The sequence below is a fragment of the Ascaphus truei genome, chromosome 3, assembly GCF_040206685.1.
Source record: "Ascaphus truei isolate aAscTru1 chromosome 3, aAscTru1.hap1, whole genome shotgun sequence".
NCBI classification, from domain to species: domain Eukaryota; kingdom Metazoa; phylum Chordata; class Amphibia; order Anura; family Ascaphidae; genus Ascaphus; species Ascaphus truei.
Genome location: NC_134485.1, coordinates 342,417,235 through 342,437,673, shown reverse-complemented (window position 1 = coordinate 342,437,673; position 20,439 = coordinate 342,417,235). Strand labels below are relative to the sequence as shown.

The following is a 20,439-nucleotide window of genomic DNA, read 5'->3' as shown; positions in this document are numbered from 1 at the left end:
GATGTCTTCTTTCTACCCACTTTGTATCTAAAGCCCTCTCCCGCCTTAAACCTTTTTCACTGACTGCCCCACACCTCTGGAATGCCCTTCCCCTCAGTACCCGACTAGCACCCTCTCTATCCACTTTTAAGACCCACCTTAAGACAAACTTGCTTAAACAAGCATATGAATAGCACTGTGGATAATACTGGACACATGATACATAAAGCTTGGCCCCCTGCAGACACACTTACCAGAACTCCCTCCTACTGTCTCTGTACGTTCTCCCTACCTACCAATTAGACTGTAAACTCCTCGGAGCAGGGACTCCTCTTCCTTAATGTTACTTTTATGTCTGAAGCACTTATTCCCATGATCTGTTATTTATATTATCTGTTATTTATTTGATTACCACATGTATTATTACTACTGTGAAGCGCTATGTACATTAATGGCGCTATATAAATAAAGACATACAATACAGTATATCTGTTTTTACTGATCTTACGTTAATTGGTCTGAAAAAAAAACACAAGTACAGTAGTTATTTTTTTGTTTGTAGATCAAGGCGCTAACACTTTCCAATACTTACACTGCTTTCTTGTTATGGCTAAAGTAAGGAATGAGATGAATGCCACCAGTGCAAGCACGAAGAGGAGAATCCCGATGAAGAGGAAGAAACGCAGCCCTTTCAGCCATGTCCGCCAGAAGTCCTGCACGTACATGATGTGTGTAATGAGCGCCCAAAGTGCCAGCACACCTGGGAAACAACAAAAACAATGGTCAGTGGAAGGGCCCAGGCACGTTTGCTAAATAGCATTACTGAGAATTTGTGTTGAGGCTTGTGTACCGGACAGGATTCAACACCTTCACCATAGGGGCCAGCAGTTCATTAAACAATGTTCTGCTGTCCACATCAGCAAAGAAGCGGTTAGTTTTATTTATATACATTTATTTAATGACACAGGGAAGGTAACTGTAGTCCATTCAGTGGGTTACTCCTTAAATAGAAGCAGAGGACATAAGGACTGAAGGAATGGCTCAGTGAGTAAAACACACTACTGGCACCGAGTTTGAAGCAGGGGAACCTGGTTCAATTCCTGGTGTTAGATCCTTGTGACCTTGGGCAAGTCACTTGCCCCAGGCACCAAAAACATAGACTGTAAGCTCTATGGGGCAGGGACCTGTGCCTGAGAAATGTTTCTGTAAAGCACTATGTAAAATTGGCAGCGCTATACAAAAACAAACAATGAAGTCTAATTGTCCAACAGAAAAAACAGTAACACAAATGGCAAGTGGTCACAATGCATCTTGTTTCTCAGAAGAACTCAATAGTTTCCTTTTATGGTAGAGTAATTAAGCTACATAAAAGTCCCACCTCCCTATTCTTCACTTTCAATTGACATACATTATGTGCTACATTTACTGAGCCGTGCCCCTCCATAGGACACCTTTCAGCACAAAACATGTCCTTTTATGGCCAATTCAAGTAAATGGGTTATAATGTGTTTTTGGTATTGAAGTTGTTTTATGGAGAAACACAGGATAGATAGGATAGATAGAGATACGATAGATATATATAATAATCTGACCACCAAAGTAATTTGCATTCTCTGAAAGGTGCCCTACATAGCAAATGTAAGAATGGCTTTGAAATTCAGGCTTAATCACTGCATTTTGTCCTTTCTGGAACATGCTACTAACGAAGCTGGTTCGCCTTAATTGGCTGAACCAGCTCATGTGTGCTGTCTTGCAGCAGCCGCCTGAAAATACAAAAGTTGTTGTATTTTCAAAACGCTGCCGCGTCAATGCGCGTATCCGCCTCTAGGCGCGCAGGCAAGGGGGTAGCTCCCATAAGAAAATACAGCAGAGTGGTTGCCGGGCGTGCGCACGCAAGTGTGCATGCAGCGACGCCAGCACCATAATCCCAGCCATAGATAAAATGAGCCGACCCAAGCCATGTTACTAAAAAAAAAAAAATTAAAAATTGTAATTTTTAACTGTTTTAAAAATGTTGAAGTATGTAAGTATTTAGACGTATGGGTAAGGGGGGCTCTGCATAAAAGGTTTGCTCACCCCTGACTTAGAGCACTAAAAGCATATGAATAACTGTACATTTAACATATAACTGGTACCATATTTGCCATTTACAGCATGCACACTTCCACCTGGCCAAATTCTTTGTAGAATTCAACTTCCCTCTCTTCTCCCCACCCTGCCTGCGCTGCCCTCCCTGCTCGGCATCAAATGATGTCATGTTCCCCCGCGGCGTCATTTGACGTTGGGTTGCTGGAATGTTAAAGTAAGTCAAGTTAGAGGCCTCGCGCTATCCCCGGCATTTAAATGCCTTCAGGGAAGCGCAGGGCCCCTATAACTGCCGCAGCCACCACCCCTCACCCCTCAGAACATTTTGCGCCCCCCAGTTTGCACACCCCTGGCCTATCCTAAATCACTGACAGGAAGCCACTGTGTTAGAAATGTCATGCAAACAATATTACAACACATGGGACATATGTGCCCACATACACTATGTGCCCAAAGAATACTTTGTATCTATATTGTATTTCTTAAGCAAACTATTTATGGGCTTTCAAAATTATAGGCTGCTCCTCTTATGGTGAGAACATTGTAGCTATTTTTCATCACTTTGGACATGTATGAAGATGGCGCAACTTACAAAAACAAAACTCATATGCATCAATATGCTCCTGCGTTATATGCATGAAGCTTGTTACAGGAGCTGCTTATATTTGGCATTAGCAAGAGGGTTTAAACACCACCTCAGACCTGGCAGATTGAAATGCCACAACCATGCTCCATTACATTAATAAATCTCAATATAGGCTACTATTGCTACAAGCAACTACTCCCCTAAACTGCTCCAAAACCATACCCCAAATCACCAACTAATAATGTTAGTGAAGCAAAACTGACAAAGCACAATGATACTTTGATGCAACGGCAATGCTTGATATTTAACTTCAGGATTTTTTCCCCCTGTGGTGGACCAAAAAAAGCCAGCTATAATTTTTAGGAGCCAACGTTTTGATGAGTAGCACAGTGCACTGACATCACAGAGCAGGCGCGGGCAGAGTCTTCGAGCTCCCCCTGCCTCACTCCAACCCCTAGCCCTTGAGTGCCTCTGATCTCCCTTCTCCTCCTCTCCCATATACCTCCCACTAAGCGGCATGGCAGTGGCTGGACCTGTCCGTAACCACCACTACCAGTCACAGCTCGCCCAATCCTGTTTTGATGTTCTACTAGCCAAGCAGGAACAAGAACGCTACTGCCAGTCGTGGCGGTGACCGACAGATCATTCAGCACTGCTAGACAGACTCCAGGGATTAAAACATTAGGCGCCAAAGCTTTTTCCCATCTCGGTGTTAAAAAGATACAGCTTGATGACTTGGCAGAGACAGAAAAAGTGCAGTGTCATACTGCACAGCTCAGGCACATATTAACAGAAACACATTTACTCAAGTCATGTGGGAAATGACCTCCCACCAGTATAAGAAACTGTGACAAAACAGCAGCAGCAAACACAGTTCATTTTTCTTTAGACTGTCTCTCCCCCCAGATCCGCCACCCCCCCCCCCCCCCTTCCATCATCTTAGATATGTTTAATAGTTTTTCCAAATTTGGGAATTAAATTCAACTCTCAACAGTAACCCACAAGTGATAGTGCTAAATCTGCAGTGCTAAATCTGCATTGACACTTCATTCAAAAATATTGGCTCTACTTTTTCATCCCAATCACATATTTCACCATCAAACTCTGAGTTTCCAATTTGAGACATGCCGACGTAAAAATGGTTTTTGCAGGGACTCAAATATGGATACTTCAAATCTTCTACGAAAAGGCCATTGAATTCAGTCTGAATTACTATAGCATTCTGACTTCATTTAGCAATTAACCCTTTGCTGGATCCTAATGAAATATGACATTGCAGGTTACGTGGAATTTGGAGGGGCTTTAAAATGATAAATACGACCTTAAAATAATTAAAATCAAATTGCAAATAAATGCAAGGTCTGTTTTTCGGAAAAACCTGTTTTGTTGGGGGGGGACCCCAAGCAACGGTAGTATACAATATATGTGGCATTTATTCACTGTCACTTCGTATTGTAGTCCCATATCTAATAAATCTCAATCACTGTATGGAGTTTGTTGTTGATCTCTAGACCAGTAAACTAGAGTTGAGGTTCTGGGTGCTAACAGAGGACGTCTCACGCTGACTCAGCAAATCTGAATCTGCAGAGTCATTGTAATCCCTTTTTAAAGTCGCTCAGACATGTGGTTTGACTTCCACATTTGTTATATCTCATGTGCTTGCTAAGCTGCCGAGCAGCCAAAAATACTTCATTATTTTTCCAATGGGGCTGCAATTTTTTTTATTTTAGCCATGCAAGTTATTCAGCATTTTAAAAATTGATTCCCTGAAACTATAGCTCTTAAAAGCACAACAACCACCAACAGATATGGGGAATCTGTAGCAAAGTCTCTCAGCTGCAAAACTAGAGCAAGAACATAAAAAATGCACCAGATTGAGGAAATAAAAAAATCTGATGGCTTTCTACAGCACTCTTTTCTTAATACATCTGCTGCATGTTATTTGCCCCAATTTTGTAGCCGGGAGACTGACATATGTCCCCGTAATATAACCATACTGCTTTTGTTGAGAATAAGCACAGCAAGTAACTGTAAGGCTGCGTCCATAGAAGGACAAGCAGCGCTGAGCCCCTGCATCCTCAATGAGGATGCCTTGAGAGGGGGCTCACGCGAGCATCCGCAGGCGTGCTGAGGCTTTGGAATTTTCAGCCGAGTGCCAAGCTGTTTTTTAGCGCGCTGTCGGCTGAAAACATCCAATCAGCCTGAAGCCGCGTCAACGTCACGATTGGCCCAGCGACGTCACTGCCCCGCCTCCAATCACCTCCCCCCGGCTCCCTTCACGCACGCTGGCTCGCCTGCAAGTCCATGGAATCGCGCTGACTTCAGCAGGCGAGCCTCAGCGTCAGCGCGCTTCCGCTCTGCTGAACCCTCTATGGCCCTGGCCTAAGAAGAATGTGATGATTAAGTCACCTTGTTTAAAATGGCTTTGTCAATATAAAGCATGTAGCAAAATCAAGAGCTTTCAGAGCACAGAAAATGATCTGGAGAAACCTGGAGACAATAGGTAAGGACCACATGTCCCAACTAGTCTTCCCATTTACCAACTTACTGCCTCAGACCCCATTTGTTTAATGGGGGTTTATTCATATTTAGGACACACGTCTATCCCAATCAGTTTAACTACTGTACAGTATATTAACCTCACCTATAGGAGTTTGTTCCACCTTAGCTACACATTCATGGCTCTCTCAGTCCCACCACATGTACATTGTTATGGTTCGTGTATTGCTGGAGCACAAAACGGTGCATACATTAAAACAGGGGTAGCCAACTCCAGTCCTCAAGTGTCACCAACAGGTCTAGTTTCAAGGATATCCCTCATGCTGAAGCAGGGATATCCTTAAAACCTGACACTTGACTGGAGTTGGCCCCACGTATTAAAAACATTATATCTATAGCAGCAGCCAACATTTCAGTGAGCAAGACATTAAACCAGTCTTATATCGTCAGCTCCACCAAGAAGTTTTTATTTTGCATAATCAGTTCTTCAAAATACAGAAATCTTCTGAATAACTTCACAAAGTGATAAATGAACCTTAAGAGTTGTATGGCAACCAGGGGTGGTACTCGGTGGGACCACCCAACTTTAAAATGTGAAAAGTTAAAAAGCATGAGAAGCACAAAGTGCTACTTCAAGACAATTAGTACAGAATGTGTACAAAAATATGTTTTTGAACAAAGTAGTCAAATGTATTAGCAGCAATTTCAATGATATTACCATCCTGTAAAAACGAGAACTGGGCCCCCACTTCTAAACCAGTTCATAAAACGAAAATTAAAAGACGTAAACACTTATCTGCACCCATCTTGGGGGTGGACAAATATATAAGCCAGACAGAATTTGTAGGGTCCAGTGGGGGAAGGGAAGGCTGTCTTGGCTCTCGAAATATCCCCCCACCTGCCCTATTAGCATGTGTGTGACACACTGACAAGACATTGACACACAAACTCCTACTGTCCCGCCACACACTGTTAGAATTGAGAACTAGGGTGGGCAAGGTCTGGCAGTGCTCCCTTCCATATCCTCCCATCCACACTCTCTCCCTGCATGCAAGAGTAAGCCGAGTAGTGCGGACTAGTCAGTCACCACTCAGACGAGCAACAGCACGTCCTATAATGCTTTGTGGCTGAGCTAGCCAAGTAGGATGGTGTGCATGGTTGCAGGTTGTGGCGGCAACAGACAGGACCGTCAGCACTATGCAACATTTTAGGTGCCCTGTCAACCAGGTGTCCCGGATATTTCCATCCCTGGGTTAAAAACTCAGTGATTGACAAATATAAATATTTATAATGCAGTACAAGTTTTTTTTTTATGTTTTAAAGGACAATGTAAATGATATAACATGCCATACAGTCAGTTCACTACCCTCATCGTGTGGTCTTAGGACATGGAGGCTGGGTCCATAAATCTGACTAAATTTGGGGTGGAGCAAACAAGACTGACAGTCAGTGCCCTGCTCAGAGTCCCCCTTGTAGCTAAAAAACACAGAACATTGTCAGACAATATGTAATGGTTTAAAATGATTCTGGTATTTGTACTACCTCAAGAGGCTTACTCTAATACCAAGTAAAACTGCACTTTTAAATGTAAAATTCTCTTTTCTGTAAAATAGTGAAACCAGAAATGCTATCGGAGGCACTACCTATTAATCAGCCTCGTCTTGCACCCACACTGGCAAAATTTGAACAAAATGTAACAAGGGGCATTCACTTTTATGCTGCAAACCGTACAATTCATAATCTCCGATTCCTCAACTTAATGGGTATTTGTAATAAATAACATTACAAGCCCTGTTCAATGCATTTACTTTTTTCATGTACTGTTTGAAAATCATTTACACAAAAAAAAACACCGAATCATTTGGAACAGTGATTTGAAAATGTGGCTTTTTAAAGAAAATATCAGTGAGGCCGACAGTAAATAAAACCCCCAAAAATGCATACCCCCCCCTAGAATAGATTGTATGATATTTCTTTAAATGTGCTGCAAGACATTGCATGTTTAAGCAGATTACTAAAGGAAACTCTAAACCGAATGAAAAATGGAAGGGAGACAATAGTCAAGAGCACACTGAATGTTCTTTTTGCTAGTTGACAAGAACCACTTTGTATGCTGCAAGGCAAAAACAATCATTTCCTCTCACATCTAGTGTGCATCCCGTCCGCTCTGTAGCTGACCTGCAATGCCAATGTGGAAAGATCTCTGAAGTGCTTGCGTTGAAATGAGTTTACTGCTCATCAACCCACGTGGGTTTCGGGAACTTGCACTATGTAATTCCCAATGTAACATTAAAAAAAACAAAAAAAGCCCCTCTCTCCCCCAGTCTCAGGAATGTAGTCATTTGGAAAAGATTATGTGTGGGAGTCAATAAATATTAGGCAACTCACAAGACGACATCTTCACATGCAGCATCTTGAGCAATAACTCAGACTAACATATGAAAATATTTTAGAGGAGGAATTTTGTTGACTGGAATTGTCCGAAATATGAAACAATCAGGTACTTGGCTTGCTAAATAAGGAACATTACACACGTTAAAAAGACTGCTCTGTCCTATGTACAGAAAAGTAGTCAACCATTAATGCCTCCCCAATTTTTTGCTTTCATTTTCAAACCAATGGATTTAAAATGCTAAAACTAGGACGTAAGGAGCAAACCAACAATATAATATGCAAGACCACATCTTTAAAACCCCCATATTGCTTTGAGGTGTATTTACCTTAGTTGGAGTGAAATCACTTTTAGAAACGCTTCCCCCTCTGATTGATTACATCTATTTTATAACACATAAAAGCAGGGCCCTCTGTTCTGACCGAGATTAATACAGCTGTGGCTTCGTGCGATACTATAATTAGCATCTGCTTGATCTTTCTCCTACTTTTATACTTTGTTAACGTTTGATGTAAATGTTGGGGTACTTAGGACAGAGTAAAAAATACTACTCAGCTCAATTCAGCACATCACCAACTGCACATTATACATGTGCTGGAAGGACTGCAAACGAGGTATTGCTTTATTAGCACAATAGTTTTCCTGCATAATTTTTTTTTTTAAAAGAAGGAGTGGCATAAATATTTATAAGTTCCCTGCACGTAAAAGAAGCAGAACATGGTGATTTTTAAAATAATATATTTATTTATTTGAAGCAGGGGTTCTCCTGAGCTGAACCTCATTAATTTCAGCTTCGGGGACTCCCTGTTTCCTGAGGTACTTACATTAGAAGGGGTGCCAGTAGCATCTCTGGTTGGGCTGGATGGAGCTATAAAAATGGCACCTTAATATGTGCCACATCAAGCGGGCCAATAGGAAGCCTTGACATCATCCCTTGCGGCTTCCTATTGGGAAAACAATGTTATGGAAGCAGATGCTCCTTAAAGCTAAAATTTCCCTGTACTTAGTTGGCATCATGTGACAAGTTTCTATGGTCGTGATTGGTTGTGGAAAGTGAGCGACCCAGTCAGGAAAACAATTGTTTTCCTGACTGGGTCGCTCACTTTCCACAACCAATCACGACTGTACTTGTGGGAAATCCGAGCATATTTCCCTGGAAGGTTTGAGAAGTACCCTGTCGGGTAACATCATTTAATTGCACTGTATTACACTCTACAATTTATTAGAAAGCTGTGGCGCCTAGGCAAGTCATTTAGTATACAAGTTTCTATGGTACATAACAGAGAGGAGGTCCCAGCTCAGCCTTATGAGGGGTGCTATCAGGGAAGGGTACATATGCAAAAACACGGAAGAGAGAATCCCTGTTGATGCACACTCCTATACTAATAATGAAAATAAATACATTTTATTAAACATAGAAAAAAAAACTGAAATCTCGATTTAAAACCTCAAAACAGCGCATGTGTGCTAAGTGAATAAATCCTATTCTCAAAAAAGAGGTTGATAATTAAAACCCTGGTGGTAAGCTATCATAGTGGTTTTCATGCTACTTACCATGAAGGGGTTAATGGATAATGCCCCAGAGGTGAGCTATAGTGTTACAATCTTCATGCTAATATGTATGTTAACTTGCAGTGGAAAGGCAGATCCTTTCTGCATTTAAATCATTTTAAACACAAACATTTAACTGGAGCAAGTCACAATTAAATAGACAAATGAGCAAAAGTATATGATACAGGACTACTTTGTTGCTTTGGAAATGCATACTGTATCAAGCTTATCCAACAGTGGTTCCCAAATCTATTCTGTTTGACTCCTAGCCTATTCACATTTTTGGGATAACCATGTAATTACAAACATTTCAATGCAAAAGCACGTAAATGGGATACTCGTGGTTTATACCACAAATATTGTCTGGCTGGGAGTCACCAAAACTACAGCTGGGAATCCGAGGCCAAAGCACAATACAAATATCTGATTTTCCCTGCAACTCCTGTTAGGTGAGCACAGGCAAGAAAACAGCAGTACAACAAAAAATGTATGCTAGATATGGACGATTTCACCCACTTAATCTCCCAATAATTTTGTCCACTATATCAATCTTAGACTTCTATTGAGCTCTGGCTCTCTAAACTATTTAGGGGGTTCATGTTTCTACTGCAGAAATGTTTCTGTATTCTTTCTGCAGTTCCATGCATCCACTGCCATATACATGAAATACTCTTCATTAAAATTTCCTGAGTCTGCAAGCCACTCATTTTAGTGCATGACTTCTTTCTGAAGTTTTTTATTTTTTCAGTGGAAAATGATTATGCATTTAAAAGCAGCAATCCAGACCTTGCCCCCCAAAATTGATTTTCTTCTGCATCCCTTCGTGGTAACCAGATACTAATGGTTAACTTTTCCACCTAGCTCGGGGTAGAACACTTTGACCTTTAAAAAAGGAGGTGCATCATCTTCTCTGGTATGATATTTTGTCCTACCCCAGCTGGAACGTAGTAGTTCCCACTACTCAGTAAAGGAGGTTTTCAAATTATTCTCAGGGGTACAGGCCGCCCCTGTGCCACCTTTTACTGGGTGTAAGTGCCTTGCAGTCACCCGGAGCGGAGCTCAAGGGTTCTAGCCCGGGAGAAAACCAGAGCAATCCTAGGTGGATACGGTTTAAGACCTTGCATTGTCTGGATAAATTAAAATCACCAATTATTAAAACAGACTGGCGCAATGAGATCAGAAGTATAACTAAAAGGAAACAGGTTTTTGGGTTTACTAAATGACAGTAACAACCCAAATTATTGAGAAAATGGCATTACTGGATTTGGGAATATCAAATCATGTATAAGTGATAACAAATCTTCAAGTCCGGGAACATTTGGGAGACTGAAATAAAATGGGCAGCAGGGCTTACAAAATAAAAGATGAAGCCCTGATCTGCTGCCAATTCTTGGCAGTGTTATAGTGTATAACCATGGGTCAATATTGGGTACCAGGGGTTTTGCCTACGTATTTTTAGGTACACTTGTAGCAGGTATATCGCTCTGTTCTTGTTATGGATGTGCAGAGGTTTACTCTGCATTTGCTTCGCAAAAGTGCTATAAATCACTGGATATGCATCAGGCATTGTATGCCTGGGGAGGGGAACCCATTGTATGGGAAGGTAACCATATATTATTATCAGTGTGCTTGTACGTGATTTCCAATGTATTTACTTCGTGCCCATTGTGGGGCACCACAGAGTTTGTCTGTCTGCTGGGAGCCCCAAAAACTGAGGTTTGTTCCCACCCAACAGCATGGCGCCGATCTCAGCGGGGAACCTGGAGCCCTGAACCGGATTGATGTGGCGGTCATCTGATTGGCCAAGTTTGAATCTGCAACACTCCTCTTGGGCTGTTTTTCGGCTGTAGACACACACATCTTTCGATTGGCATGTTTCAGCCGCCCACCTTACTCCTGATTGGTGAAGCGTTTAAATAAATGTGCCTGATTCGCTGAAGCCACCCCCTAGCATGATTTTGAATGGGACAGGGGAGGCTACACCGGTCTATCCAATCCAGATATCCAGGTGTTCAGCAGTAAGGCGTGCAGCAGAGGATCCCGACGAGATCGCAAAGGTCTGATGCGGCCGGCAGAGCGCTCAGGAGCCGAAGTAAATACCGGGAGTTAGTGGAGAGCTCTTGGGAAGGATCCTCTTGCTGTGGAATGGGTCTCAGAGAGACCCCCATGGATGATTCTAGCAGAGGATAGCAGCAGACCTTCCTGGAGGAGAGCTGCCGAGGGAGCCAAGCTTTAGCGCCTCCAGGAGATACGTTCTTAGGGAATCTAGCTTTGGAGTGTGGCAGTCCCCACTACATCAGCAAAGCTGCTAGGAGGCGGCATCCTGGAGGGCAGCGACAAGCCCCTTCTGTGAGCATTTGCCCCTTATGGTGTATCTATTCTGGGAATGTTGAAGATCTGTGTTGCTGTACCATACATACATACTAGATTATGAAGCTTTGTTTGACAATCATTTTATTAATGCATTGGACCACATCATTAACGGAGATGAATCGAACAATGATTACCCACTTTATTAAATGTTGGTCTTATCATAAATTACTTACTATTTAGATTCTATTGAAAGATTATACCATCTCAATGATTAATCATGGCTACATATATTAACAAGATTTCGTGAACTTTACTGTTCAATCAAATCAGCCTTTATTAACTTTGCCTCAATTGTTTATTAAGATGCCATATTATGAGGCTTAAAATCTTAATTGTTAATATAATAGCCATCTATTATAAATATATTTATCCTGATACAGGCATACCCCGCATTAACGTACACAATGGGTCCAGAGCATGTATGTAAAGCAAAAATGTACTTGGTGAAGCACTAGCTTTCCCCCACTTATCGATGCATGTACTGTCCTGCAATCGTCATATACATTCATAACTGATGTAAATAACGCATTTGTAACAGGCTCTATAGTCTCCCCGTTTGCGCACAGCTTCGGTACAGGTAGGGAGCCGGTATTGCTGTTCAGGACGTGCTGACAGGCGCATGCGCGAGCTGCCGTTTGCCTATTGGGCGATATGTCCTTACTCGCGAGTGTACTTAAAGTGAGTGTCCTTAAACCGGAGTATGTCTGTATGAAGACATTTCCATAGACTGATCATATTAGTTATAATCAGTATTGCGCACAGTGTATTTATAGGTCTGAAATGTTTTCTTTTGTTTCCCCATATACTTTATGTATTTTAATATCTTGTTTCACTATTGTTCGTTATTTTTATTATCACAGATACTCATGTCTTTTTTTTTATACCTGGTCTTGTATCCTCCCTTTCTAAAAACTTGAGTGGCTCTTATGTGAGGATAGAGCAATGAAAGATGCCATCATCCCTTCCTCTTTGAGGTTTAATGAGACGTTGGTAACGATCTTGCTCGTGTCATCCATGACTACTTAGAGCCTAAGAATTGAACAGCCTTAGGAATGCATGTATTTTTAACCACCATACAGCAGGTGGCACTTCATCCGACGGACTGACTGTCTCCAGCTCCCCAGCCTTCAGTGTATGAGGCAGGAGGTGCGTCCGTACCTATGTCATGTCCGGCTCTTTACAGGAAATCTGGCTACACAAAGCAGGAGACCACGAGGGAGCCAAACACTCTGACAAGGGGCAGGAACGCCTGAAACGCGTCAGAGTAGACTATATCAATTCACCTTGATGTTCCCCATGTATTCCCCCAATAGATAGGGTTTTAACTTCATACCTTTATGTGCTGTACTCCATTTTTTCCTTCCCACGCGGTGTACCGTCTTTCCACCTTTGGCCTACATTACTATTGTTTCTACTGCTGGATGCACGCCCTGGAGCCCAGAAGATTAACTGTCCAATTTTGGAGTTTGTACCATGTTTTACTGTGATCTACGATCAACATGTCTTACACTCTAAGTAGTACCTCCCATAAGTGTGGTATTGAATAGGCTAGAGTGGCTTCATAGGCTTTCTCTTCCCCCAATAACCTTAAATCCCACTTGGAGTATAATAGTCCCTGGTGTGGCATCTACAAAATCTGAGTGTTCAGTAAGAAAATTATTGGTGAAGTGAATTCAAGGAACTTATCAACTTCTATCAAGCTTGGTTATGTCTGCCTCTGTTCATGTGACTTGAGATAGATATAACACACACACACACACTTTGTTCGTACCCTGTTGCACAGGTCTTGGGACTCATCAGTCCATTTTTTTTTTTTTTTTTTTAAATGAACAATTGGTTAACTGAGGAATAACTGCAAAGGCATCTTAATAAAATTAAAGTAAATAAAAAGGACCTAGCCCCGATGACATGTATCTAAGGGCTCGTTCAGGGTGCCTGCTTTGGGATACGGAGGGCGCGCGTCCGCGAGAGCGCGCGTTACTTTTGCAGGAGACGTCCGATCATCCCCTGTCGACAGCCCCAGCGTTCTGTCGTTCAGTGGGCGTGTCTTTGACGTCACATGCTAATCCTCCCGGTCACAGACAGAGAGCAGGGATCAGTGTTGCTGAAGAATGATTTCATTGGCTGCCTGGGTCCCTGTGACGCTGCTGCAGTTCCAAAAAACGAAATTTTCGTTTACTGAAACTGTCGTCAGTGTCAACTCCTGGCTTCGGAGGCAGGGCAGTTGCTACCCTGACAACAAGTATTCAAATTGAATACTTTGTTTCTCACTGCAGCAAGCACGTCAGCACGCCCTCCCTCCGAAGCCAGCACCCTGAACGAGGCCTTAGGGTTCTTAAAGAGCCAAGTTTAGCAATAGCCAAATCATTACATTTAATATTCAAGGACTCAATTTCCACAGGCACAGTACAACAAAGATGGTACTTGGGCTAAAGTTGTAAGTGGAGTAAGTCAAGGATTGGTAACCCTGTTTTGTATATGCGTTTATTAGTGTCTGAACCTCTGCTAGAAAATGTCCTTAAAATTCTTCATGTTAAAAGTAGTATTTTTAACGGCCATTAAATCTGCATGGAGAGAGGGCGAGTCAGGCCCTCAATTGTGAGCATCTGTATTTACAATTCAAACAAGACAAGCTGGTGCTGCGCACAGTACAACAGTTTAGATCAAAAGTCGTATCTGCTTTAGATCGCAATCAGGATATAATTCTTCCCCCTTCTGCCCTAATCCGTGTTACCAGAAGGAAGAACAATTTAATGATTTCGATTTACGGAGGGGATTGAAGATCTACCTTCAAAAAAGGATGGAACTTTTTAGCAAACCACTTATTTTTATTATTTCAGGGTTACCACAAAGGAGAAGAGGCCCACAAAGCATACATTTCTTGTTGGATGAAAGTATGCATTACAGAATCATACAAAATTGCAGGGAAATATCCACCTTTAAAGATGATCGGGCCACAACCGCCTCTCAGAAAAAGGCTTCAACTACTCCAGAAGAATTATGAAGAGCTGCACCATTGTCATCATTGCATACTTTACAAGCACTATTGCCTGGATTTGCAAAGTTTGGCAGAAAGGTTCTTCAGAACGTGGTCTCCTTTCCTTTTTGTCTTCACTCCTTATGGCAGTTTTCAGACATCCCATTAAATGGCTGTTTGAGGGATGAGGGATATTTTGCTCTGCAACATTCCATTTCTGCACCTCCTTTTGAATGTCAGTTGTCCTCCTCCAGCTAAGAGGTTACCCAAAAGGATCTAGTTGCCATTTTTTTTTGTAACCTGAACCAAGGGGCGTTCAGACACATCCCTGATCTGCATATTTCCCCTACCCCACAGTTCTCATTTGTAGTTATCAGTACTGGTTTTGACCAACAAAAATGACAAATATGGCTGTGCAGCCACAAAAAAAGAAAGATGGACAATTTTTTTATTGGCCACCAGTGAGCCTTGACACACTTGCCATTGTGTATGCTGTGAGCGCAAACATATTTGCCCATTACTGCAGGATCACTGGAGGTTTGGAGACTACAGTGAAGTGAATGGTTCCTTAAAAATTGTACATACTTTGCTATACCTGGTTGAAACCAGGCTGGTGGTGTTGACCTTCATCCCCGAGTTAATATCATTATGGCATTGCACATGCTGGTTCAAACGGTTTACCATCAGACAATTAGTTGACCGGATGGGAATTATCTGATTTAATTTAGCTCCAGATTGGTTTTATTGTAAATAAAGCCACATGTTAAAATTAGAGTGCTTCTAAAAGATCAGTGCTCCATGGAAAAGAAAAGTGCACAAAATAATGTTATATTCCTGTTTCAGCTGCACAGAATTTGACCCCTCCTTGATTTGTAGCAAGTAGTTGCATTGCACCAAGAATGTTTGCTTGTGTAACCAGCCTTGTGCATTTCAACGTACAAGAGGAAGGCCGGTTATGAAGCTTCTGCCAATAAAGAATATGTGCTTTTTATGCAATGCGTGGCTGGTTGCTTCAGGGCTGCCATGTGTTTCTGGGAATAATTTTTACTGGCGAAATGAAATTCTTTGTACTTCTATTCCCAAGTTACAAAATGAAATGGACAGGATGAGCCTTACGAAGTCCCAAAAGTAGCTATGTATATATATCCTGAATACAGAAAACCTTTATTATCACCCTGAAGCAGTAGACTTGTTCTGTAATAAGCATTTTTGTTAGTTATTTTTTTAAAGCAAAAACACATCAACATTAAGGCTCCCACAGCAGAAGCGGTCATGGAGTCCTTTGTTAAATATTGGTCTTCTGATTAGGCTAGGTCATGATTTTGTTTTGTTTTTATGAATCCTACCAAATTATACTAAAATCAGTTATATATTTTTTTTCATGCTTTAAAACATATGTATCCAATTCAAAAAATAAGGAAGGATACAATAATAAAAAAAAAAAAAAAAGTACAGTGACTACTTTGTGTTTTTATCTGGATACATTGCTGTCCTGTATGAACTACCACTGAAATACGATACCCTCGAGCCTTACATAAAAATGCACTTTTAATTCCAACTGGCCCAATTATTATTTTCTTTTATTTGTAAAGAACCAACATATTTCACAGCGCGGTACAATGGGGTAGAGAGTTATGTATACTACACACAAAACATCAAGTTACATATGTAGCCCCCTTTCCCTATGACAAGGGGAACTATGCGTGCTGACTTTACCTGTGGCTCACAGGAGGCCTAAGCATCCGCCACTGGGAGCCTGGGATGTGCTCTCACCCTTCTCGGTACAGAGCCTCCACCTGAAGAGGGATCCCAACGTATGCAGGATAACCCCTCACCGGAACCAATACAAGGCTAAAGCAACACACACACACACACTAAATAACAGTAGTATCCCCAACACAACATCCCCACAGTTCACTGACCCAACAATGTTCACCACCCCAGTGGTGTTCCCCCAAAGTACTGAGGGTGCCTGGGTACTTAACCACGCTGGTGTCCGAAGAACAAGGCCTACCCAAAGAGTGTGTGTAGAGTAGCGCTACTCCTGTGTAGATTCGTTGGTGCACGGTGGTACCTTCCAGGTCTCAGGTCAGACCTGGGTATATGGGAGATCCTGGATCAGCAGAGGTGCTACTTGATCCCACAACGCGGGGTCTGCCAACTCCCCTCTCCCCTTACTGGTGACTGCACTGTACTGTGACTCTGGGTCTATGGGGGAAGTCTGGCCTAGACCGGGAGCCACTGGCACCCGGACACAACCTGCATCTGTCAGACTGGTGCGCTCCTTCCTTCGTGCAAAACCTCTCTCCTGCTCCCTGTGAGGAACCCTGAGCCCTATTGGCTGTACTGTCCCACGTGTACAGCTTGCCCCTGAGCACTATGGTACATGTAGTCCCGTGCAGAGCCGCCTGTAATGGCCACCGCAGTGCAGTTCTACTGCGCATGCGCAAACATCAAGATGGCGCAACCCGCGACCCGGCACGGAGCTCCGGCAGCACCCAGTAGTCTCCCTCCCCATACCAAAGTTAAGCAGGGAGCTCGGTTACACACAAGTGAGGACAAACATGCAAAGTGGTAGTGTGGGCCCTGCTGGCGAGAGCTTACAAATCAGAGTGAATGAGGGACACTGTTGAAACAAGAAGGTAAGGTAGCTTTTCATTGTAGGATGGAGTGACTTTTATATATTTTTTGGCCAAAATATGTAGCGGACAAAAAGGAAGCCAAAGTTTTTGCTGCAGTATTGAAGCTCTGGTACACTGAGCAGCATTCCTGCCAATACTAGAATGTTTCAATAGTATAATTGTTACACAAGTTCACTACAAAATACAGATGCAGTTTTGGGAAGAAGAAAAAAACACACACACTTCTAAAAGTTAGCTATGACCACTTAAATGAACATCCATTTGGGATGTTTGTCACCAAACTGATCTCTCCCATTAACCACACTCCAGTGCAACAGAAATGTTGCAAATTAACACTTATTTGGTATCTCTGTTTGTACCAAATTAGTCACAACCCCTCCCTTTCTTATTGTAATGTGAAGAAGGAGGGAGGTCCCGGAGGTCCAATGACGGTGCACTGCTCAACAAACAATGGGGGCTGCAGCCAGTTGAAGTAAAAGGATTTTATTCAGTGGTCAAGGTGAAGTACATGGTGACTGACGCGTTTCAGGACATAACGTCCCTTTATCAAACTTTTTGATAAAGGGACGTTATGTCCTGAAACGCGTCAAAGTCACCATGTACTTCACCTTGACCACTGAATAAAATCCTTTTACTTCAACTGGCTGCAGCCCCCATTGTTTGTTGAGCAGTGCACCGTCATTGGACCTCCGGGACCTCCCTCCTTCTTCACTACACCCAGCGTGATGCACGCATCCAGCTGACACAGAGCTGTGCTGCGAAGGGAGACTGACACTGGCATGTAAGGTATGTACCTATGTTTTATGCTGGGGAATTGCCTAATACCTCTATGGTATATATAGAGCTTTGAGCAACCCTTCAGCATTATTGGTACTATTATACCTTGTCCAGATTGTCTGATAGAGTCTCCCCAGCACTTATATATGCTCTACAGCACATGGATTACAAACAATAAGGCTGCTATCAATCCCCATGCCTGGGACAGCTGAGACCTGATTGGGGGCTTATACACCTCACCCAATTGTCATTTATTGTAATGTGATGTTCGAGTATTTAAGGGAGTCTGTATTGCCTATGCAACATCTTAAGTGCCACAATTGAAGTGTCTGCTGAGTTATGTTAGAGTTGAATTTGATGGAAATAATTTAAAAAAAACTGGATGCATCACTTTACCCCCAACTATGCAACGGAGAACTTGCCTTTCCAAACATCCATGCCAAGCAGAGATGCAGGCATCCAATGCAAAGGCACAATGTCAAAGTAACAGTTCTTATGTTCATTTGCAAAACAGCTGTCTGTGAGTGAGTTTACTGGCGATGCACTTCTTTAACAGGCTGTGCTGAAAAAGCTGTGTAATGTGGCAGGCATAAACGTATAGGGGGTCCATGTTAAAATGGGCAAAAAAAAAAAAGTGTAATACACCAAGTTCTCATTTGCATGTCAATACCCACAATCCCCGTCTCTAGTGGAAGCATTGTATTCGATGAGATAATGGTGAAAAGCAGGGTTGCAGAAAAAATGCTCACAAGTGGTATTTGCTATGTTCATAAAACAAAATGAAAAAAAATTAAATTATATTTGCCCTAGCATACCAAATGCAGTGCCAGTAACTTAGGCCCGTAATATAGTGGTCGCGCGCACGCCTGATCGTGACGTACACTTTTTATGTATACGGTCCGTGCTGCTGTGAGCGACAGGCTTGTATTGTCATTTATTTATTCTTAGTAAATTAGACCAATATACCCTAAGGGAAAAGTAACAGGGACATAATTTTTTCAATCTAGCAACCCTTTACTTTACAGAGGGGATATCTGTAGTTACTGTTTGCAGCATGTTCTTATACACACAGCGGCGCGAAAACAGTTTTCGGAGTCTTCCCCCCCGATCGCCCGGCTCCACGCTCACTGCCGTGAGTGGTATGGCAAGAGTAGAGGGAGGACCACTGGATCAAAGTCCTCCCTCTGCTCTTGCCATACCATTCTGTTTTGTCTGGTTGCATTGTTTTTAATTTATCGTCCCTGTAGGCATCTAAGGCTTAAGAGTTAGTGTGAGTGTTGATTTCTCATTATGATAATAATGTTTGGGATTATATCTCATATTTTACACTCTGGTCCAATGAGCCTATTGATATGCTTGAGGACTCTGGAATATATGAATATATGGAGTATTATCCTCTTCTCAAGTATGATCTATGGCTGTATGGTGCATTGTACAGACTAAGCTGTGAATTACTCGTAACGATAAATACATTTGGAGTCTTTATTAATAATGTACCTTTAGATATGGTGCATTATTTAGCTTAAGTTGTTATAAAAAGACACCTAGTGAAAAATACATTATTTGGAGTCCTTACTATCAGTGTACCTTCATTAATATGTTGACCCCCTACATCCCTCCCCCTCCCCTTCTTCGAGTACATATAATTATGTTCGAGTGAAAATACGTTTAATATATGTATGTCTATATAATTAAAATAATTAAAGTACTTAATGTTTAGAGTTAGTTTATGAAGGTATAGGATAGCATGTATATAAATCATTAAATGATGTTGAGATATTTTCCTTGATTATTTTTGTGTATAGATGTGTTTCTTTATCTTGTTATTCTTTAAGGTTGTCGTGCTGGAAGGGGATGGAGGCTGTTATGATATTATCATTATTTTTTTTTGGTTTTAAAAATTGTGTTTGTCTTTTTCTTTTAATTGCTTTCTTAGGCTGAGTCCATGGTAACTGCAGCGGGTGCTTTCCCTGGCCTTAGTTCGCGCGCCGTCCGGGGGCGTGTCGGGGGGGGCGGGCCAATGACGTCACGGAGCTGGTTCACCCACATAGGGCGAACCGCTCACGTGACCGGCCCTGCGCTCCCGTGAGCGCTCAAACTAGAATTTTTTTAAGACCTACACCTCCGCGAGCCCTGCTAAAGCCGCTCTCATTGAGGCTGCAGGGGCTCACTGACAAGCGTCAGCGCGCCTCAGCACTGACCATGGACTCAGCCTTAGGCTGCACGACCTGAATCTCTGTAGTCAGTAGAATTTGATTTTTACAGCAACGGTCTCACCATGTGACAGGCAGTAAACCAATCAGATAGCTTCTAATGCAGGGAGAGGGGGGATTTGTCTGTGTGATTATGTGAGTGTGTGTGATTGTGGCGGCGGGCAAGTTCCAAGATATCCACGTAGGTAAGGAACCAGAAGAGCACAGCAGGCCAAAAAGCAGGGACCAGACAAAGACTCGGCTATTAAAAGTGAGGTTTATTCTTTGATAAAGCGCGAAACGCATAAGAGGGATACCTCACCTCCTGTGCATGCTGTTGTGTGTTCAACATGAATAAACCTCACTTTTAATAGCCGAGTCTTTGC

The 20,439-nt window shown here is 42.3% G+C and overlaps 1 protein-coding gene across 1 annotated transcript in view; it reads right to left on the bottom strand.

The window, feature by feature from the left end:
• The window catches only part of SLC48A1 (solute carrier family 48 member 1), a 35,643-nt gene that overhangs the window by 4,137 nt on the left and 11,067 nt on the right, over nucleotides 1-20,439 (bottom strand). The window contains exon 3 of the mRNA XM_075591694.1: nucleotides 572-739. Within this exon, the coding sequence (XP_075447809.1) occupies nucleotides 572-739 (168 nt within the window). The remainder of the gene's footprint in view (nucleotides 1-571; nucleotides 740-20,439) is intronic.